Below are 23164 nucleotides of genomic sequence, written 5' to 3'. Positions count from 1 at the left end.
GGATTCACAGAACCATACATGTGTCACCAGAAATGAGCACAGACACAAATACAGCCATGAGATCACTCTCAATGATGTGCTATAGAAGAAGGTAATATGCAGGCAGAAAATGATCAGATGCTGCATTCAGTCCATAGTGAGCGGACAGACAACCACAACCACAACCAGCAGACAAATTTGAGCAACAACCAACAACTTTAAAAAAATAAAACAGAAAAAAAAGAACAAACAATACAAATGCAGAAAAAAAATGTAAAAGAAGGAAAAGAAAGCTCTAGTGAGAAGCAACTAAAATATACATACGCTCAACCAGAAATGGAAGGAAATGCAACGGCGCATTTAAGCACTGAGGAAGTTTAGTACAGCCGTCTCACATATAGACACAGGCCCTGATGTTTTATTACTGGACACGGACCCACCTCAGCAGAGAGTGCTGGTAGCCCGTCATCAATGCAAACTGAAGATTAGAGTGTAAAGCAGGAGCACAGCACAGCAGCAGCACTGAATGCCTTACAGGCTGATGGCAAAATTAAAATCAGATCCTCCGCCCAATACGGCTGGACAATTGTCTAATCCATTTGGGAGTACTTTTGCCCAAGTGAGTGGCTGGGCTATCCTACGATATACTGATTTCATTAGCTCTGATGGGCATTTAAGAGTGTATTCAATCTGCAGCTTGATAAAAGAGCAGACATACTAGCTACAATGACCAATGCAAAATCCTTAGGCTTTAGATCAGTGGTCCTGGTAGAGAAACCAGTCACCTCATTATTAGTAGCTGATGAAGCTTTGTGTGTTAAACCATGCTGTGTATGGCTGAATACAAAAGAGCTACATGCTGGTTTGTAAAACATATGATACTCTGGTGAGTGCAAGTTATATCTCCCAGACAGTGGCACACATCCTCCTCGCCCTTAATGACATGATGCCTGCAGACATAACAGGTTATGATTGAGTAATTGGTGGTACATTGTAAGACACCAACACTTAGGGTGCCATTTTTTTTCTCCCTCAACCACCAGTTCAATGTGTAATCCTACTTATGAGGACAATGCAGTGAAATGCAATGCAATCTTTGTAAGTCACACAAGCAGCTCTTTGTCTATTGAATTTCTGCCTCGAAAGCTACAGTGAAGAAAAACAACCTCCTCATCACTAGAGTTAGATCTTTATTTATTCTTTAGTACTGATAATAATAAATCTAATCAACATAGCTATGTAGTTATAGGTAGGACTGGAAAGACTGTGCTTACTGTGTGAACATTGTGCAAGCCACTTTGTGAAAGCACCCTATGTTTGCCTGAAGTTGATATCTATGAAAATATTCATATAATCATACTTCAAGGGAATTGATAGCACATCGATTGGGTCTTAGTGTCCAAAAAGTTCTAAGTTCAAATCCCAAGACTGTTACAGAGCTGTTGGACCCCAAAGTGAAGTCTTTCACTCTTAACTGCTCAGTTCCTATCTCACTTTGCAAGTTGATTTGTGATGATGTGTATGCTGAATGAATACATGTAAACAGTTCAACACATTAAAGACCTAAACTTTTTTTTTATTGCAGGACAGAAAGCATGCCACAAGGATCATATGATACACAAAGTAACACATAGTAGCACAAAGTAAAGCATAGAGTGTAAGTACTGTTTCTGAATTGGTTATAAGTGAGCAATGTTCAGTAGGTGGCAGTACTTTGCTTCTTCCAGTGTTGCAGCATAAAAGTCCACTAGTGCCATCTGCAGGATTCTGCAATTGTGTGAAATGTGTTTTGCCTTTAGGGGCTGAAGGTGAAGTAACTTGTCTCCACCAGTCAGACAACTGCTCCCACGTCAGCAAGCAGCTGAAGGCAGCTGTTTGTGTGTGTGTGTGTGTGTGTGTGTGTGTGTGTGTGTGTGTGTTACTGATGAAACTTTCCAAAAACAGATGAGCTAGAAGACAAGCATGAAAACATTAGCTCTTACTTAGTGCCTAAAAATGTGAACTAATATGAGGCCAAAATCTCTTCTCCCCAGACCATGCCATAAATTGCTATGTTTAGCAACATTATATTTTGCTAAATAATGGAAAATCTAGCACATGCCAAGATATTTAGGGCAGATACTACAGAGCATGTGATATTTTACCAGCCAAATAAAGCAAATAGGTCATAGCTCAGACTAAGCCCTAAAAAATCCTCCTCCAAATAACTACTGTTCCTATATTACATCAGAGGTCATATGTCAATGTGAGAATTATAGCTCAGAACACATTCTAATGACAAATTGTTAAAGGAACAACACAAGTCCCTCAGTCATTCACTAGCATGTGATGTATGGATCTATTTTAGTTGCTGATTCATAGCCGCGTCCTTCACCCCTGCTGCCACCACAGAAAAGAAGAAGCTGGGAATGAGCGAGCGGATGTAGAGAGCAACCCAGGGGATGGGGTGAGCCAGGAGCACCTCTCTCCTCCTCCGGTTCACCACTCGCACAATCTCACACGCCAGGGCTTTAGGGCTCACACCGTGAGTGGTTAGCTTGCTTAAAATGTCTAGAGAAGGAGAGCACTGAGGTGAGGCAGGGAAAATATTGAATTATGGACCCTCAAAGATGCCATGCATTAATGGTTTTTTTTTCCTCCCAAAAGTTGTTTTCTCTAGAACAAGACTTGTTTTTATGGAGATGTTGATATTACAATGATTAGGCAATACATGCATACAAAAATAAAGGTATCAGACTCTACTTTTCCTTGTGGTTGGAGTGAACTGAACCTTAATATGTAGAGTTTATGAATATGGATAGAGTTAAAGGTCCATCAGTGGTCCAGTTGTGTGCCTTAAATTATTTTTAAAAGTGAAACATACATATATACCTTTGAAGGTACCACTCTGGCACCAAGGAAAAATGCAGAGAGTACAGGGCTAACTGAATGTTTAGTGTTTAACATTAGCTAGCCAGCTAGCATTGTTTTATTCCATAACTAGCAGATTGCTGAGGTAAATGACTGAAACTAGGATTCTTTAACAGTTGATCTCTTACTCTTTCCTATTATCAGCCAATTATTTAAAAGTTAGTATCCGTACATGAGTAAACTGTTCATTATAAGACAATAAGGCAACATTACATATGAGCTCAGTTTTGGTGCAATCGCGTCAAATATACCAATTCATACAGGATAACGTGATACCAGGAACTTTTTTGCTAGGCTAGCTAACTACTGTAGCTCACTTAGCTAACTTAGATAGTGCTGAACAAAATCTGTTTTTATGGGTATTTTGATAGGTTTGGCCACTGTTTAGTAAGTCACTGAGAGATTGAAATCCCACTGGTGTCTGTAACAAATATAAGCTAGCTCACTGACAGTTAACTAACCGGCTAGTTACTGGGGATTGAGGATGCATAGGCATTTCCATTCGTCATATAATGAATACTGATGAATGATATGGCATATTATGACATGTAGAAATGGAAAAAAAAAATTAAACAATTGATTATTAGTTTTCATGCCTAAAACATACACAATTAGAGATACTTTAAATCCCATCACTGCCCACTGTTGAGTCCATGAACAGGGCTCTAACTGCTCAGCTCTGTGATGGGATTGTAATCCATTCCACTTCTATGTCACAGTGGATAAATACTGACTATTAACAATGTTAACAAATAGGACACTCTATTCTGGCATATTTTTCACAGGTCGAAGAAAAACCTGCAAATGCCGGTTCAGACTTTGCATGGAAAAGTAACCGGAATGGTCATGCTGTTTTGTTGTTTGCGTGTTTTTGTGTAGTGGTGTGTAATTACGCACATGCCCACAGGGCGTTGGTGGGCTGAGACTGGGAGGGGGTGGCTTCCTGGGCTGTAGCGTTGATGAACGTGTGGTTGATTGTACTGACAGAGATGCCATACTCCTCCACTTCTGCTCTCAGACAGTCGAAGAAGGCCTGCACCGCGTGCTTGGAGGCAGCGTCTCAAACACACAAAAAGAACATTAACTCAGTAAAACTGTATCTGGGTGAGGTGAGGGACATGCTATGATAAGAGCAACTCAAATGTACAGTAAGTGTCATTTGGGAAAGGGTTAAGTAATAGTGTCAATTTCTCTTTAGACGTTCATGCTATATTATTACAATTAAGTTAAGAGACAATATTAAAATCTTACAGGAAGTGCGAAATGGGACAGCAAGTCTCCCTTGGATGCTGTTGACGATTACGAAATGACCTGTTCTCCTGGCAATCATTAACGGCAGAATACCTAGTCACACGAAAATACCATTCTATCAGATTTATAAAACTGTGACTTACTGGATAGGTGGCATTAAGGTTCTAACACTCGTACCCTTTGCCAAAGTGATGGGCCCAAAGTAGTTGACGTCCATGATGATTTTGTCCATCTCCAGTGAAAGGTTCTGTACTGGGGCTTTGACCTTCATGCTGCCGTTACATATGAGCACATCCACGTAGCCATAGCATTCACTGATCTCTGTAATCACATCCTCCAAGCTGTCTGTATCACTGAAGTCCAGCAACACCAACTTGGGTGGAAAGGTCTTCAATAGGAAAAACAGATAGAAGCCACCAGAGAGATGTAAACCAGAAACCATTATAATGGGTGGAACAAGTCATAATGAGCCCCATGTTCGACAAAAATAGACTGATGGGCTCAAAGTTCACAGAAACTTTCGACTTTGCAGTGCAGGAATTACGTTTAACATGGTTGGTTGGAAATGAATAATGTTGGATAAATGATAATTTAAAATAGAACATGAGAGAAACAGAAAAGTTGGTACACTTTGATAAATATGAGATTTCATTTTCAATCATATCTAATTTTTTTAAAGAAAACATAACACAGCACAAGAGTCGCTGTAGTAACACACAGTCTAAATAAAAATGAGCTAAAATAACTGCAGCTACAAACTTCTGCACTAACAAAAATCTTTCTTATAAAAACTTTTTTTCATAACAGTATTATTTCTCAAAAATAAATTATTTTCACCCCTTAGAAGTATTAAAAAGAAATTGTTAATTTAAAATAAATGAAAACAAAAAAAATGTTCTTTTTAAATTGCTCTCAGTCCCCAGGAACTCCATGTCCTGTTTCCTTGGGTGTATAAAAAAATAACTAGTATAAATAATTAAAATTTAATTTGCAGGAAGAGGCTCAGGGCAGTTACTCATTCCAGGTAAAGGTTTTTCCAAATGTTAATTCCAAAAAATTTCACTACTTAAAATGTTTGTGTTTGAAAAAGATTTGTTTTTAATAAAAATGTACAGTGCCCATATATAAACCGAAAACCTTAATCGTTGCATGTGTTGTTCCTTTTGTATATTCACTTTATATATTCACTTTCTGATCATTTTCACACAGGGTGCCAATAATTCTGGAGGGCACTGCACATGGAATAATTAGAGCATGAATATGAAGGGGTAAGTGATCATTTTGTTCCTATAAATCATCCCGAATCAAGATCCACTGAAATTCCAGTGGCGCTAGTCATTTTTGTTGAACCTGAGACGATGGGAATGGCAGTAATGTCTGTGGGGTGTCCTGGAATTTGTTAGATAGCAGGAGACAGCGAGCTGTCAGGGAGGAGGATATCCTGCCATTGTTCATCAAAGCAAAGGAAAACGTTGACAGTGACACCCCGTCAGAGGTTGAAGCCTTCCTGTCTTCCTGTCTTTTTATCTTATGTGTGAGTTCAGACATCAGAACCAGGTACGTGGGTAAACGTATGTAGTCCTACTGAGAGGCTGTGTGGGTTCTCTGATACAGGCTTTACTCACTTTACTGGGGTCTGAGCCACTGCACAGTGAGTCATGGAGAGACTCCAGCTTATCCCAGTTGGGTCCACACAACACCAACTGTGCACCACCTTCATGCAACATCCTGGCACATTCTGAAACACAAAAGAGAGAGAGAGAGGGAGGGAGATAGAGAGAGAGAGAGAAGATTTGATGGAATAAACTTTCTTCCAATCAATAAAATTTAATATTAGAGCATATATAGCATATGCTTTGTATATACAGTATCGATAGATAGATAGATAGATAGATAGATAGATAGATAGATAGATAGACAGATCGTCTGTGTGTAGTGTAGTAGATGTAAACATTGGGCATGAAATGCCATCACTACCCCTAGATTCATTTCAGAGACAATTCCATGAAGTTTAAAGCATGGTGGACTGAGGAAATTTTTTAACAATATAATATCATGACAATATTGTACAACGTAATAAAAGGTATTGTGATGTGAGCAGGGGTGGAGTAACAAACTACATGTACTCTTGTTATATTACTTGAAAAAAAAAATCATAGTACTTTTACAAAATATTCCACACTCAACGTACTCCACATTCATTTTTATCACTGTTACAGAGTAAACGATAATGCATTTAACCCCAGAAGCAAATTAACAAGCAGTATGTGCAAATATTAAATAATTCACTTGCAAGACCCAGTCAGAATTAAGCTAAAAATCCTGCTAAAAGTCTACAATTCAGGCACTACATGCTTAGCAGCAGTGTCTGAGACAGTGGAGACAGAAGAGCATCCCTGGCCCAATGTATCAGGTATCTTCATTTTTAAACGCTTCAATGGAAACAACCCATGGAGATATGTACATATAAGCCATAAGCTAGCTGAGTGAGCTAGACTAGCTAGCCAGATCTTTTGATGTTTTACAGCATGAAAGCTCTGTATTAAACTTAAGACGTCACTTCGATGGTCAGTACCGATTGCCTGTTGTGTTATAAATACATCTCCAGCCTATAGGTTGTGCTCAGTAAGGGGCATCTTTGCTAGATAGCTATATAACTATTTAGCTAGAAATATGGATCAATTAATACGAGCTAACTAGCTAGCTAGCTACTGAAAACCAAACAGCATTTGGCTGAGCTAGCTAGCCAGCTAACTTTACCTTTCTTTATATGATGTTGATAATCGAGGTTCACTTCAGCAGAGCTTCAGCACTTCAGCAGAGCTCACTTGATTCGTTAACGTAATTGTTCAAAAATGCATTCCTCAGATTATAGAACATTTTCAGATTAGATGTGACAATTGAAGACATGTTTAAAAAAAAAAAGTCATTTGTAAAGTCATTAATCAAGTAGTTTTTCGCCAGATGACTTATTTACTCTTACTTGATTAATGTTCTTGATCACTACATACTATTATTAAAGTGAATTATTACAAAAGTTGCGGTGCTTTTACACAATTCAGCATGTTGTGTAATCTTTCCACAACTGGGTAAGAGGATGCAACATTTGCCATTTGTCTATTAAACATTTAGGGGGATGTCAAAAGTCATGATTCACTTGCTCTATGAAGACATTTACATTCATTCTGGAAAATTGAATACTTGGAGTCATAAGATTCACATACACATTGTATGATGCTAAATTGGTAGCTATAGGCATTAATCAGTGCAACTCTATAGAAGGAAACTTTAGACATGGAAAATGTTTTGGCTGATCAGCTACATTTGGGATAATGGGACATTGAACTTTTGGCTGAACTGTTTATTTAATCCTTTAGTTACTCATTCTATTAAATTTTTAACCTAAATATTCAAAGTAGCATTTTCTACAACCATGTACTTACAAATGTACTGTGTAGACCAATATATAGACACAATGGCCAGATCGAGAAAAAAAAAAAACAAGCGAGAGGACAGAAAAGGTGTTTTATTAGTGAGCATTACCACTTCCCATTGCAGACACGGCATCCGTAATCACCACCACTTTGTTCCGCACTATGGACTTGGACATGAAGTGGATGATCTCGTTGTAAAAGTAGTAGATTCCAGCGAACACCACCACCAGCAGGGGCAATACCATCACAGATGGGATAGCCATCTTTGGAAAAAGAAAAACAGTGGACAAATACTACAATGTAAAGATTCCTAGTGTAATACATTACATTATTACCACACAGAATGGATACAATCATTTAATTTGAGCTTAGATGAATGGATAATTAATTCAATAATGGACTTATTATTTACTGCAGTATTTTTCCAGTATTTTTCCAGTATTTTAGTGCAGTTTTTTTTTTTTTTTAGTTCAGTTGATTTTTACATCATGTCAGTTAACATGTTAATAGCTTTGACTGAAGTTAAGTACAAGACAATTTTATATTAGGGCTCGCACCATGAGTGGTTAACTTTTATTTTTATTTCTATGAATGTTGTGCAATTTGATCTATTCATTTATGCTTGAAATAAATAAAGTGCTATGATTTTTTCACTTTTTTTGCACAGCACATCTGTAATATGCAATACCACAGCTCTGGAAGCAGTACTCCTTTAACAAATTATTGCTGTGACCATATCTGTGATCTAATCAGCAGACTAATGAAACAAGAGTGAAGCGACCCAATCACAAGACAAGGTATGATTAACGGTTGCTCAAACTAGTTTTATCTTTTTCGCTTTTATCTGCATTTGGTCGGGTTATTCTGATAGCACGGCTGTCATTATTTCCATGTAAAGAGAGGCTGAGGAAAGCTTCTAAATATACATTGCCCTACACTAATCTGCTGCCACGAATGCCACACTGTGTGTCAGCTCCTCATACTGGATATTCAAGGAAAGTGATTTTCCATATCTACATTCCATAGATATGTCATGGTACTCTTGATAATCTAATAAAAATCTTTATTTTTTTTAAGTTACTGTCTTGCTGATTTTGAATCGCACACAACACACACACACATGTAGACAAACAAATAATCTAAACACACACATGCTCACAGAGCTGTAATCTTATTTTCAGTCCACTTACAGTGCATGTGAGGAGTTAAGCCCCCAGTGGAAAAGTCAGAGGTTTTCCTGTTAGGTAACCAGCTTTAAACCCTTTCTTCCTCCTCGTCCATTCACAGACCCCAGGCTCTCGCTCTGTCTGGCTCCACAGAGAGCCTGTTAGGCTCTGGGGTCTTTTAATAGCATTTGGCTGAGTCAGGTAGTTTTCATGTGTGTTGTGAACACTAGCCCAGCTTAGGCATGTGGATGGCAACCAAACAGAGAACAAATGGTTTCTCATGCAACATAACATTGAGTTTATTGAATATACATTTATATCAGACAAAGCCGTGAAGGAATTCCTAGTTTAACTTGAGCAAAATTTTATGCACAAGGGTAGAGCTCCAATTTGAGAGTCAGTATTGAGAACTAAAGGTACCAAACTGTACTTTTCCTTGTTGCTTGGGTTAAACCACTAAAGGTACACCTTTCGTATGTATCTTTTACCTTTAAAAATAGTTTAAGTGACATAATTAGACCACTTCTTGATACCCAGCGACAAGGATCGCTCCTGTTTGGTACCTTTATTTCTGAGAGTGTAAGGAGAGATCTCCATACTGAGAGTTCATATTGTGCATTATTCAGAGTTTAATAAAAGGCAGAGTGTTTAACTGCAGCTCCACAACCAAAAATAGAAATAAACCAGAATACTGCAGTCTAGGGCCTTAATAAACGATCACTGCTGTATTTTTAGAGTCGTGGTAATTGTGAATATGGCAGAATTTAATGAGCACACGCACACACACACACACACACACACACACACACACACACACACACGATTAATGACACCTCATAACCCACAGATGCTCCTTCTCTGGGTATAGCGTTTGACTTTTGCAAAGTCGCGTTCTTTTTTTTCACCACCTGTATTCGTACACGCCTCACCTCATCACGTGCGCAAGGTTTATCCAATCCTAACGCAGGAGATAACATGATTAGCCAATCAGAACGCACAGTTAAAAATGGGTGGGGAAAGAAAATAACGCGTGTGCGTGTGTTGCTGTGAGATCTCGCGAGATTAAGTGAAATTCCAGCCCGAGTGTGAGAACTGCCCCCTCCCCTCTGCGCTCTCTCTCTCTCTCTCTCTCTCTCTCTCTCTCTCCATAGGGAGCGACCTCCTCTCCAGCCCTAAAGAGGGAGAAACCCAGCCAGGCAGCGTCGCCTGTTAGCCGTGGGAATACAGCAAACCGACAGCGCTAGGTGGTCAGGCAGCTGCACCGCGTTAGCTCAGAACGTTATGCTGAAACCGTAGCGTTAGCTGGAAAACATGCGGTTGCGGCGGCGGCTCAGGCGGGATCATGAGGGACTGGAAGCTGGGATTCGCCCATTAGCCTGTTAGCTAACGGATACTAACGCGGCTAGCTAGCGAAGGAGCGGCGGACGCTAAACTTCGGGGCTAGCGAGGACAATTTACGGTTAGAATTGAAAGCCTACCTCAGTACTCGTCGTGTTTTTTCCTTACAGAGTGGGACTTATTTATCTGTACCCACATACTTTATCTTCAGCTGATGGTTGAACACGCCAAACTATATTTTGCAACTGTTTTGTTTGCTGCTTGCCGAGTAGCTAACAGTATTGATCAGAGCAGCTTGGTAATCACTCGGGGTCTGCTTTGTGCTTCCAGGCCATGGACTGAACAGCCTTCTGTAACCAAAAGCTAGCTAGCTTTCCTGGATGGCTGGCTAGCCCTGGGTTTAGACAAGAAGTCCTGTTTATCCATTCTGAGCTTTGCTTTTGGACTGCAACAAGGCAAAAGAAAACATTCAGCTGGATCAAGTGCTTTGGGATCATGTTTTGGATGCTCGGCTCTGTCCCAAATTGGATGTGAAGGGAAAAAACCTAACGAGCGGATCCTTCTATTTTACTCTCTCGAGTTCAGGACATTGGCTAGATAAAATCTGTAAAAAAAAAAAAATTATAATGTCTACTGCGAAAGAAAACCCTTGTAGGAAATTCCAGGCGAATATTTTCAACAAAAGCAAATGTCAGAACTGCTTCAAGCCCAGAGAGCTTCATCTGCTGACTGACCCAGACCTCAACCAGGTAAACAAACACTGCCAAGGTTACACTGAGCTCCTGCTGGCAGCTCCTCATTCCTGCTGGCCTGCAGTGTGTCCTACAGAGCAAGTGCTCATTACACACTCCGCATCACTCACTAGGTGTAAAAGTATTGGCACTGCTGGTGGAATATTGGCTGCTTCTCTTGTGGCAAGATGAAAGTTGTTTGAAAGAGTTTTGCTTCTGCCATGAAATGATTTGGCTTTTTTGGATCTTAAAGGGTTTCTTTTCCATTTTTAATCAAAGATTTCCAAATTTATTACATGGAGATATCAGATAATTTACAACACTGATATTATTTATACTACAAAACACACATCTTTACCTAGACATTTACACTTAGCAATATTTCACATTTTTAAAATGGATCATCCTGTGGATGTTTGTTCATCCTTTTGTCCGTCGTTCTCTTAAAGTCTGATTGAAAACCACTTCAGCAGGGATGTGGTGGTGGTGTTGGTGTTGGAACGATTTTACACTTTCATCTTCCAGATTTACTCACTATGCAGATTACTAGACAAAATAAATATTTCTCAGGTTTTTTTTTTCCTGGTTCTAGGTGAAAATGCTGTACATTATTTATATATATATATATATATTTTTTAATGTGTATTCAGTCCAATTTTTGCCATCCTTATTCCATATCTCTGCTGATCGTGGATAATGAATGAAGAGCAGCGCAATTGTTTCATCTTCATTGCAATCAATTACAGGACGTGTTTTGGTGGAAATCAAAAACACGTCAGCATAGAGCTAATCTTAAAGGGCTTCTTTTCCTCAGCCATCCAACACGGATTTTTCTGTCATCCAGGAAATATCTGGTCAAATTATTCGTCTCACAGGATCCAAGTTTCTTTGCCAACACTTCGTCTTTGCCCAGCATTCTTTAAATAAAGGCATATCAGATTTTTTTTTTGGCTGGGTGATCTGGGGGTTATGACGATATAATATCGATAATATCATGATTAAATGATGTCACAATATGATTTTCTGATATATCAAGAATATTGTGATATCTTTTGAAAATTTTTTGTCATGCTTTTTAAAAAAAAAAATTTTTTAATCACATTTAATTACAAACCGACAGGAAACAGCTGATGCGGTGTTACAATTTTGTACTTAATCTTTAATTTTGTTGTTTAAAAGATTTAAAACTTAAAAAAAAAATTAAACAGATTTAAAACTTTTTTTCTTCATTTCAGTCTTAAATATTTATTGATTTATTTTTATAATATTAAAAAATTTATTTTTTGACTTCAAATAGCATAGTCAAAAAAAAAATACAGCAGTACAGTGTTGATGGTAGACTTTAAATAAAGTATCTTAAAAGCTAAAAAAAATAATGCAGCAATAGTGTATTGCTGGTAAATAAAGCATCATCAGAAATAAAAAATAATAATGCAGCACTGCTGTATTGCTGGCAGTTTGTGATCAAATCCGTATATTTTATATATATATATTATATATATATTATTTTATATATATATTTTATATATATATTATGTGTTATAGAAATACCTTTGAGAATGCTAGGATATTTTTGTCATATCGTCCTCCCTCAGTGCCTATATGTCATGAAAATGATTTATTATTATGTATAATGTTTTGTTTGTGTAATATATAGATAGAGCTTTCTATTCCTGAATGGTCCATGGACAGAATACTTTAAGGTCCTTGTTCTCGTCCTCGTTCTCATTATTAACACGTCGACTTGTTTTTCAGCTGTTGAGGTTTGGATTAAATCCATTCATTTGAAGGGAGCAGTCAGACTGGCTAATAACTGTAAGAACTCTGTAACAAATATTATGACTTTGATAATGGTGAGTTGTGATCACAGATGTCCTGGTTATGATTCACGGATCACCGGAGGTCCTCTGACCCCATCTGAGATCCGGTGTCGTTTTATAAAAAGCATATAACGACATCAGCCTGTGCTGTCAGAACTGCCAGATAAGCGGGCGTCAGTGTTGCATCAGTGTTTCTCTTAACCGTGAGGATCTTATGCTTTTAACTGTTTTTGTGAATCAGATTTGTTTGTGTATACTTGCTTTGGGTTCCATAAAAGCCTGATTAGGAGTCACTGCAGCCAGACAGGACAGGCCCTGAACTGATTCTGGTTGTGTGTGTGTGTGTGTGTGTGTGTGTGTGTGTGTGTGTGTGTGTGTGTGTAAGTTTAGAGCCTATTCTTATGATGATGATCGAACACCATGGAAGTGCCAAGAAAGCCCACTGTAGAGTGAGCAGTTATTCTGTCAGTCTTTCTGTCTTATGACCACAGTCAGTCTTTTCCTTTTTAAGCAATATTCGTTTCATTCGCTGTTCTGCTTTCGTCTCAGCAGAATCCATCTGATTTTCCTTTCCCTCAAGAAATTCCTCACGCCGTGCTGTATTTGTGTTTCATTAAAGCGGCAGCCATGCACAAATTTGTCTCCTTTAGAGGAGTAATCGGAGCAGCCTGTGTCCAAAATCGCATCCATTTTGCGAAGCCGAACGAACGCCTCGCCAGCTTAAGTGCTTCAAGGGAAAACCGTGCTCCTGCCAAGGTCTTCAGCGATCGGGCTGCTTTGAAAAGAGCATCTCCAGATTTCTTTCAGGTGCTCCAAAACGTTTCAGCCTGTCTATCTACTGTCTGTACCGCTCAAGCTCAGGCCTTAATTGGTAATCCTACCTCCGCTTCTGTTTACTTGAGCATTAAGAGGCGGTTAGGTCTCATCTTTTACATTGACGTGGCCTGTATGGAAACATTAAGCCTTGAACAAATGGACTGCATGAAGACATTAAGCTTTGAACACTTGGGAGTCATGAATGAGAGGAAGTTTTAGACCATTAAGGCATGTTTCATCCTGTTAATTGGTCTCACACACACACACTACCCAAACAGCACTTTGAGCAGGACTGGCGACGTCTAGCAGCGTCAGCATCTTGCAGTGCACATGTAGGGAGGACTGGGTGTGATTATGAGTGGTTAACCCTTCTGACTCCTGACTCATCTTGTGGATTACATGATGTAGTAATGATGAAAACATCCGGATCGGGTTTCGTGAGTAGATGTTGTAGAGGTCAAATGCAGAATAATAATAATTCATAAAGGGAAGTGTGCTACCTAAAAAGCTGACAACTAAGACCTGCCAGCCTTAATACATTTTGTTTCGCAGCTCCATATTTTAACATCAAAGTACGCTAGTATGCCTTATCACTCACAAACTCGCTAAAATAACAGTCTTTGAGTAAGTGAAATAAAAGTTTCGAGTTCAGTGACGTGAAATAAAATCGATCAGTGTACTCTAATGTTAGACCCGACCTTACGAAAGGTCCAACGGTAATAATAGTTTGGAAGTGATTGTTTTCTTTCCCTCCTGTGTGACTGCTCATTATTCCTTTTTCGGACTTGGCAGATCTGAGAAAGTAATCTCTCTGTGCATCATTGAAATGGCCGTAATGGGGACGTTTACACATTTCTACACTGCAGAGTTCAGACTAAAGCTGCTGCTAATAAAAAAAAAAAAAATGCATGCAACCAAAGCAAGTTTGTCTCTACGTCTTCCAGTGAAGTCAAAGTTAATTAAAGCACTGGGACTGCTTTATTTTGTGATTTATAGACTTAGTGGATCACATGGAACATGTCCACTCATCTGTTCCTAATTAATTTGTTTCTAAGCAGTGCAGCACGTAATGATGGTTCAAAAGCAAACTCACTGCGTTTCTGTCCAAAGTGTCCTTTAAAGACAAGCAGAAAATGTCTTTGTTTTTATAATAAAAAAAAAAAAAAAAAAAAAAATTGATGTTTCTCAGTGAAGCCAAAAGGTCATGTGTGTGTTTGTGTGTGCGCCCGTATTTTGACTTAAATGAAAAAAGGTGTCCATGTGACTCTCAGTGAAGCTAGAAAGTGTCCCCGTGACTCTCAGTGAAGCTAGAAAGTGTCCCCGTGGCTCTCAGTGAAGCTAGAAAGTGTCCCTGTGGCTCTCAGTGAAGCTAGAAAGTGTCCCTGTGGTTCTCGGTGAAACCAAAGGACGTCATGTTTCCAGGAATATGTTCGTCTCTGTTTCAGTTTAGTTAATTTGTTTCTAAAGAGCATAGCAAATCATTCTCGCTGACGAGGCAACCATTAATTTTTTTGCTTTAATAAGTGACTAGTTAATAATAAATTTTAATAATTTCTTTGCTTTAATAATGAATGTTTTTTTAACATTTTGTACTGATTCACTTCTGCTTCGTGAATTGCATATATTCGACTTCAGACTGTGGAAATCTAATTGCATCATGGCCATATATTCCTTTTTCAGTGCATGTGTACGTTTACATATAGTCGTCGTTTCCGTCTTTCTGAGCAGTTCTTTCCTGTTTGGAAGTTTGCTCCAGGTCTGAAGGGTTAAACTTACAGTACAGATAGCTGAAGTTAGTGCTCATGGCTCTGTGCTAGTGACTGGAACATCGTTGGTTTGAATCTAAAGACTGATGCTGACGTAAATGTGTCAGGTTTTTTTTTTTATGTTAAAAGAAAGATTCATACGAATGCATTGACACTGGATATAACAACCCATGCTTATGCACAAATATGGTTTTGAATTCTGTACCATGTTGTCTATCATATCACTAATCAACCGATCAAGCCAGAATTCTCTGGCAAGAGGGCAAGAGATCATTTCAGGTGGCATGAAGAGTGTTACAGTGTGAAAGTTTCACAGTATGATAACCTAGATTAAAAATATCATGCTATCAAATGTTTAAAAACACACTGGCTGGTGGTGAAAATTAGGAAGAACTGATCAGATATTTGTACAAGTGTCTTTTGTGCATCCGTGTGTGTGTGTGTGTGTCTGTGTATATCTAACAAAAAGATCAAATCTCCTAATTGCACTTTCTGCTGGTTAAGCTGTCCAGACCTATGTCTGTTAAGTGATTGATTCACACAGGAGAAGTGATCTCAGTATACATCACAGCGACGGGAGTGTCTTCACCACGCATACACAGTTGTCACTACAGTATTACACACGTGCTACAGACACCTCATTTAAATACAGACAGATTGTTTTGACCTTTATTATAAGTGCTCGTTGTAGGGCTTATGGCCAGCAAGTTGCACTTGAGCATCAATAGGTCACATGACCATACCATGGCTGTAGGCTGGACTTCTGCTAGGACCTCAGTAACTCGCCTAAAACCCCTGGATGTGTCTCTAGGAAGTGTCTCTTCCAGTCTGAATTTAGGAAGATATTTTTCTATAAATTCATGTTGTGATGAGCTGAAGGAGAGCACAGATATGCGGAAACGTGGCACGCTGAGCCAGAAAATCCATTTTAATCTAATTTCATTCTAACAATGAAACCGTAATAATCCTAGTCAGGACTATGAAACACTAGACTGCACAATTGATAAAAAAGCAGGTCACAATCAAAGCGAACTCAAATCCTGCTATTCTGATAATCGACAGAGTAATAGCAGATACATTTTGCAGATACGTTTTTCATGCCTGATTCTGTATCTGCCCTAATAATACAATGTAGACGTCTCCTTTGTTTATCTGTAGCCATCCTGGCAGCTCCAGGGAGCAGGATTGTGGGTTGTGGGAGGCTTTGGGGGAAGGAGAGCTTGTGAAAGGAAGTGTGGGTTGGGAAAGCGGAGTTTCCCCCAAAGGTCGCTTCCACTTCTGAAGCAGCAGCAGCAGAGTCTACAAAAAAAAGGGGAACTGGTCGGCCGAGCGGGGAGGGTCCTGCGCCAGCAGAGACCCGGAGAGTGCATCCAGGGGTGAAAGAGGGGGATGCTGGGAGAAAAAGCAATCCCATGGGAGCGGCCTGGGGCCGGGAGGAAATTGGAAGTTAAGCGCGATGCCGGCGGGAGGGCCGCAGGGTTAGGAGAGGAGCTCAGGAGAGGAAGCAGGCCGTCAATGTGTGGAGGAAAAGTGCAGGGGTGTGCCGCTGCTCTCCTGGGCAAACCACTCAACCAACACTACACACGGCACTCACAGCTGGCTTTTGTTGTGCTTTTTTCCCTCCTCCTCCTCCTCCTTTTCAAAAGCGGAAAGGAGCACTAGGGCCCAGTTCTTTTTTTAGACTCTGTTAGTTTCATAAGCTTTATTAAATGGCCTGACGCCCGTTATGCTGTCGGCTACAATAAAGTGCATTTATCTGACCTTAAACGTGGAGGAGAAAATAATATTTATACAGCACATTTTATTAAGAAGTAAACCATAGTGCTTTATACACTTGATATGCAACATTTAAAACAAACAGCAGACATGCACACAAATGCTAAAAGAAACGTATTGTGATTATATAAATGAATTTGCAGTGTGGCGTAGCACTAGCTCTCGGCACACGTATCCCAGCGAAAGCCCGTTTAAATGCAGGTGAGACGCTTGGCCACATTTTTGTGTGAGCGTATTGAGTTTCAGGCCCATTAGCTGAATGTTAATATTATACTCAGCTTTTCTGACGTGGCTGTTGCAGCCACGTGAACTTGTCTGGTCCTGCACTGCCGGGTGCCTCCGTGGCCTTCCTCATACAGCAGCCAGCATTCGGTGTCTAGTTGGGGCAGAGTGTTCAAGCGATAGGAATATTTTCGATTGGAAAGAATTTTATTCAACAAAGGAAAGAAAAACTGCACAAATACAGAAAGTATTCACACACTGCACTGCACCCTCTGGATATTCACTGCAGTTAGTGTAAATGCGTACAGTACAGCTGCAGCTTAGCACGTCGCTTGCAGGCGTGCACATCATATCTTTTGTTTAAAGCTGTGTTGATTGAATTGGCTCCCATGTGACTGAACATTCCTCTGTATGCGTGCGTGCGTGTGTGGTTGTTGCATTATGCCAGTGCTGTTGTGTAAGTTATGAACTTCTGTTAGGAATTTTTTAAATTGCCTGCTTCACATACAAGCGCCTGATGGGTTTTTTTCGCTGTCTTTTGAAGGACTGTATTTGTTTTATTTTATAATACTCACCTAGTATTACACAGACACCAAAGTGTAGCTAAAGTCTGTCTAGTATCTTCCGTTTTGCTTTACATTTTGTATTTGAGGGTGCATTCACACTTATTAAAACTGAATCATTACAAAATTATACTGAAAGGTTTGGTTTGGATTCACATTCTATATAATTAAATGGAAATATGGTAACTGGGTAAAGGGTTGTTAGCAATCACCAAAAAACAGCTGAGCACGGAGAACACGGAACCGACCCTAAATAAATGATAAAATAATTATATAAGTAATTAGTATAAAACATTTTGTCTATCCAGCGTTTTTCTTTTTCTGTTTCTCAGTCCAAATATCCACAACAGCTCATACTTCTTCAGTGCACATTTCTGCAAATCTTTTGGCACAGTTTAGCAGCTCACATCTACGGAAAAAAAAACTGCCGTCTGCAACCCAGAATACACGACGCAGCATGTGTGGTTCACCTCCTGCAGTTGATCACTTTCTCACTGCAGTCAAACCGCAGTTCACTTGAAACCGGACTGAGACTGAGTGCATTTGCTGTGTTCTCACCTGCCTAAGTGAATCACGCCGAAGGCGGGAAACACACCAGGATTTGAGTTAAACAGACTACTGCAAAAGTGAAAGCACACTAAATGCGAGGTGACAACTTGTTCTGGTTCTAGTACAGTTAAGTAATAGATTTGCACCACAGAACTTGGACTGTGCTGTAATTTATGCACATGACAGAGAGCATTGCTGTTGACACGATTGTCATTGTCATGTGTTCTGCCTCCGATGCCAACGTAACCATTTTGACCACAGAAAACATCGCCCTAAACGTCATCATGACCACATGTTTCACATTACACACTCATCCAGTGAGCAGCCCTTTATATAAATATTACACCTCCATTTCTAGAAGGTTTTTTAAGGTACTGGACTTGGATTGCTGTTGCTTTTGCATACTCGTTTTGCGTACACCTCTGCTGCAAAGTTACAGTAGTATGACTGCAGTAGCTTTCGCCAGGCAAGAAGATCCATGATGTATTTACTCTAGCTTCTGGAAAGACTACAAAATTTGATATGCATGGAAAATAAAAAAGTAACCTTTGAAATTCTAACCTCAAATTCTAAGATCACTTCCTGTGTACAATTTGCTGATTATTAGATCAGTGTGGTAATATTGTGCAACTACACGTTACATTTACAGAGAATCTAACGCATGACGAAGAACATATCACAATTCTATGTTCATTTGAAAGTTTCTTGTACATTCAAGATTTCTGTGAAATCTACTGTGATCCGGTGAAAACGGCGTCTGAAAAGTGGTGCAGATTTGTCAAACAGTAGCTTATGCTTAAGAGTTAGATCTCATTTTTTTTAAAATTCAAACCGCTTGTCTGATCTTGTTAGTGTTCAGTCATTTCATGTCTTGTCCTGTCTTTACAGGCGAAACCGATCTATGGAGGCTGGCTGTGCTTGGCTCCAGAGGGAACGGATTTTGACAATCCGATGCAGAGGTCTCGGGTAAGTTGTTTGCACACGAGATGCATACTAGATGTGATCTGTTTCTTGTTCCTTTGTTGCGTTATTTAGAGTTAACGTTGTGTTCTTTAGAAATCTTGTACAGAGTTTAGTTGTAATAGTTCTGAAGAGCTGCGTTTATAACTGATCTGTTTGTTCCTGCAGAAATGGCAGCGGCGCTTCTTCGTCCTCTATGAACACGGCTGCTTGCGCTTCGCTCTGGATGAATCGGTAAGCGCTCAGTACACCCTTATTATTTATGAAAATGTTCTCATATGCTGGCAAACATCACATGGCTTGGTGACTTGATTTCCCTGAATAAAGCAGTCACCAGTTTTTCATGCTGAGGTCATACACTGAATAGAGGCAAACCATCATGTGATGTCTCTTATTCATTAAAGTGTATGAATGATGGAGTGTAGTAGGAGGCGGATGTGATGTGGCCTGTGGTGCGATCACAGGGCTGATGTGAGCCTGTTTAATTCACTGCAGTGTGTCATGAGTGAAAATTGGCTGCCTGATCAGGCCAGAGATTACAGTGTTTGTATATAATCTGTGAGGCCCACACACTCGCCCCTGCCGCACTGAAAACCCTGTAATATCTTTGAGTTTGAGTCCGTCACTGAAAGCACTTTGTTTAGCAGATCCAGTTTAATATTCGCTGTGTATTAGTTGGCGAGATGAGAAGGAGAGTCACTTGGCTCACATCATGTCATTATTTCAGAAGAAACTGTAGAAAGCTCACGGTGAAGTGACTCGTGTCCAGGAGGAGAAACCTCAGCACCTGGCCTGAATGTCTGACATCAGTTCAGAGTAGTATAGCTTTTCCTTCAATTGTAGAGGTATGAAGATTCTGTCAGTCCTATTGTCTGCACTCGCGTTTCATCTGTGCCGAGACCCCTCAGGAAAAGCCAGAGAATTAGGTCAGGGACGTGCGGGTTGGGAGGATGAGGCTGAACTAAAATTAAAATGACGTTGTGAAATTATGGTGATCTCAAGAGGCTCCAGAAATAAATATAAGTGGTGGTGGGGGGATATCATAGCCCACCGGCCAACTGACAGCTTTACTGTGCTGCCCAATTTTGGTTGCCTGTTTGACTAAGCTAAAATTGATTACCCAATTGACTAGCTAACGTATTATGTAATGTAATACGGTATGCTGACTAGCATCTGTTTACCCACGAGGTAATTCGTGGTAAGTGTTGTGCTAGCAGGAGAGTTATGTGAGACAGCTTTGTACTGGACTTTATTTTGCTCGCTTTTGTCAGTGTTTCCACATACTGTCTTCCTGATTCTGAAAAATCAATTGTCATACATGCATGCAAATTAATCCACCTAGTACAAGCAGATGAGTGTAGTGCAGCAGGTGGTGAAATTCAGAACGAGTAACGTGTGCTGTAGTTACAGTATCCAAGTTTGTCGCACCACTGAAGCTCATTTTGTTTAAATATAATACATGCCAAAAAAAACTCTTGTTTTGCTAAAGTCAGTAGAGAGTAGGTTTTTTTTTTTTTTTTTTTAAATAATTTTTCTTCTTTCCTCTTCCTGGATGTTAAACCTATGCTATGTGGACGCTTGACCTTCACAATCATATGTGGGTCTTCCCTAAACTTTTGCCCCAAAGTTTGAAGAACACAATTGTATTGGATGACTTTGTATGCTGTAGATTCACAGTTTCCTTTTACTGGAACTAAGAGGCTCAAACCTGTTCCAGCATGACAATGCCCTTGTTCATAAAGCGAGGTCCATGAAGACATGGTTTGCCAAGTTTGGAGTGGAAGAACTCGAGTGTTCTGCACAGAGCCCTGACCTCAACCCCACTGAACACCTTTGGGATGAACTGGAACGCCGACTGAACCCCAGGCCTCCTCATCTGACATCAGAGCCTGACTTCACTAATGCTCTTGTGGCTGAATGAGCACAAATCCCCGCAGCCATGTTCCAAAATCTAGTGGAAAGCCTTCCCAGAAGAGTGGAGGTTATTATAACAGCAAAGAGGCACTAAATTTGGATTGAGATGTTCAACAAGCACATACGAGTGTGATGGCGTCCACAAACTTTTGGCCATGTAGTGTATCTGTCTGTCGACCAACGATGAATAAAAAACATAAATAGTTTAGACACCTAATCTTCTTGTCTTAGCTACTGATTTATTCACCCCTGAATATACTTAATGGATTAAAGCAAGTTTTATTCAGTTGTTGCTGGTAGAACAACAGAATGTGCAGTTAAACACTTGAGACACTGTATCTGTTAATTTACTGAGCCTCATCCAAATACATTTTGTGACATTTGCTGGAAATGTAGACAGATTCACATTCCCTGGTTTTCCCCTTAAATTCAGTTTCCATGTACTTAACAAAATATTAACTCAAGCTGTGTCTGAATATGGCTACAAAGGTTTGGGATGTTTATTTTGCTAATCCCACTTATCCTTTGCTTGTTTCTATAACCTGCCCTTCATTTTCGAGATCAGCGTGGAAAGCTATAAACATTACATGCGTTTAAGGGGTTGACTCCAAGCTCTTGAAGTGAACTATTGTGGCTGTTAGAGAGAGATGCTCCGACTGTGAAGCCTGCGCTCAGAAGAGCTTTCCCCCAATATGCCCTTATTTGGTGAAACTGCGAAGAGGGCCATCGTGACGTTGCCATACTCTGAGAACATTAGCCCCCTGAAACCACATGGAAATGCAAAAAATGCTCGGAGATTCTCATTCCACCAAAGGCCCAACCGCAATACCTATTTCTGTAACCAGAGCCTGTGTTTAGAAAGCCTAAATCAAATCATCTGGAGAAGACAGACGGGTAGAGGGGCAGAGGGTCATCGCTCATCTACTCTTTAACTCTCTTTAGATGCAGCAGTCACGCAGATCTGTTCATTTGCTTTAGCGAGCAGTGGAGCAGAGAGGGCTGAGTGCCATGTGTCAAATGAAATGCTTCTGGGGTTTTTTTTTAATAGCCTGAAAAGTTGAAGGTGTTTGAGAGGGGGATTTGTCCCGAAGCTACTGCAGTCATTTTCTCTCACCCTTCAACTCTGCAATTTGATTAAATGCACTGCAAGTCAAGGCACATTCGTGCTGTTTAATGTGCATCTGCCATGCCATGTGGTTAATCTTTTCCCCTGCAGTACAATCTCAACCATTTTCATTAGTCTGCACACTTTCTTGATTTGTCTACATTTTTCATGTCAGTGACAGTCCCATTTTAGTCAGTTAGCAAATTGTCTCAAAACAAAGCAAATGGGTTTTTGCTGTGTCAGTGAGGATGTTTTCATTTAAAAAAAAAAATATTTCTTCTGAAAATAATCAGCTAGTTAACCAAGGCCGAGACAATAGAAGCACATGTTATTTGATCCCTTGTTTTGGAACGCTAATGTAAAGCGTATGAATGGCAGACTTGGCAAGAGTCTCTCTCTTTGTGGTGTTGCCAAAATCAGACATTTGTTACCCTGACAGTATAGCTACACACTAGACCCTGCATTTTTAACTTTAGCAAACTCTAATTTGTTGCTCATCTCTTATCTAAAAACCGCTTAAAGTTTTCCACCCCCCATTGAGTACAAAGATCAGACAACAGTGTCGTATAAACATTACCATACCAGTTGGCTACGAGCTCCTCCTGCATGTTAGTGCTCAGTATCACTTGGGATAGTTGATATTACAGTCCGTGTTAACTTGGCCATTCTGTTCTCTCAGAGCTTTGTGCTGAGCGATGTGCTATTATTCACCATGCACTTCTGGCTCTTGTGAACTGCTGGTGTCTCATTACGCAGGTTTTTTTTTTAATCCCCTCAGAAGCAGTCTGTCTGGTGAGACAGAAACAGTGCTGCAGTTTTGTAGCTGTGACACACTGTAATTGCCATATTTGGCAGTTGCCGACA

General features: G+C 39.9%; 2 protein-coding genes across 9 annotated transcripts in view; one reads left to right on the top strand and one right to left on the bottom strand.

Annotated features, from left to right (window-relative positions):
- Nucleotides 1–1534: 1534 nt before the first annotated feature.
- On the bottom strand, nt 1535–8924 carry dhrs7cb (dehydrogenase/reductase (SDR family) member 7Cb). The gene is made up of 7 exons (XM_026914717.3): nt 8765–8924; nt 7684–7837; nt 5766–5878; nt 4318–4528; nt 4141–4233; nt 3787–3948; nt 1535–2529 (listed from the first exon to the last, which is right to left on the bottom strand). The coding sequence occupies exons 2-7, from the start codon at nt 7835–7837 to the stop codon at nt 2318–2320; spliced, it is 945 nt and encodes a 314-aa protein (XP_026770518.1). The 5' UTR covers nt 8765–8924; the 3' UTR covers nt 1535–2317.
- A 946-nt stretch (nt 8925–9870) lies between these two features.
- The window catches only part of mprip (myosin phosphatase Rho interacting protein), a 39077-nt gene continuing 25783 nt past the window's right edge, over nt 9871–23164 (top strand). For 6 of the 8 annotated variants that reach the window (XM_026915497.3, XM_026915496.3, XM_026915501.3 and 3 more), the window contains exons 1-3: nt 9871–10827; nt 19210–19287; nt 19450–19515. In XM_026915497.3, the coding sequence (XP_026771298.3) occupies nt 10705–10827; nt 19210–19287; nt 19450–19515 (267 nt within the window). In that variant the 5' untranslated portion in view covers nt 9871–10704. The remainder of the gene's footprint in view (nt 10828–19209; nt 19288–19449; nt 19516–23164) is intronic. The other 2 variants (XM_026915503.3, XM_026915502.3) reach the window with 1 other exon arrangement.

Source organism: Pangasianodon hypophthalmus, chromosome 12, assembly GCF_027358585.1.
Source record: "Pangasianodon hypophthalmus isolate fPanHyp1 chromosome 12, fPanHyp1.pri, whole genome shotgun sequence".
Lineage (NCBI taxonomy): Eukaryota > Metazoa > Chordata > Actinopteri > Siluriformes > Pangasiidae > Pangasianodon > Pangasianodon hypophthalmus.
The sequence above is the reverse complement of the archived record's forward strand: the minus strand, read 5'-3'. Positions and strand labels throughout refer to the sequence as shown.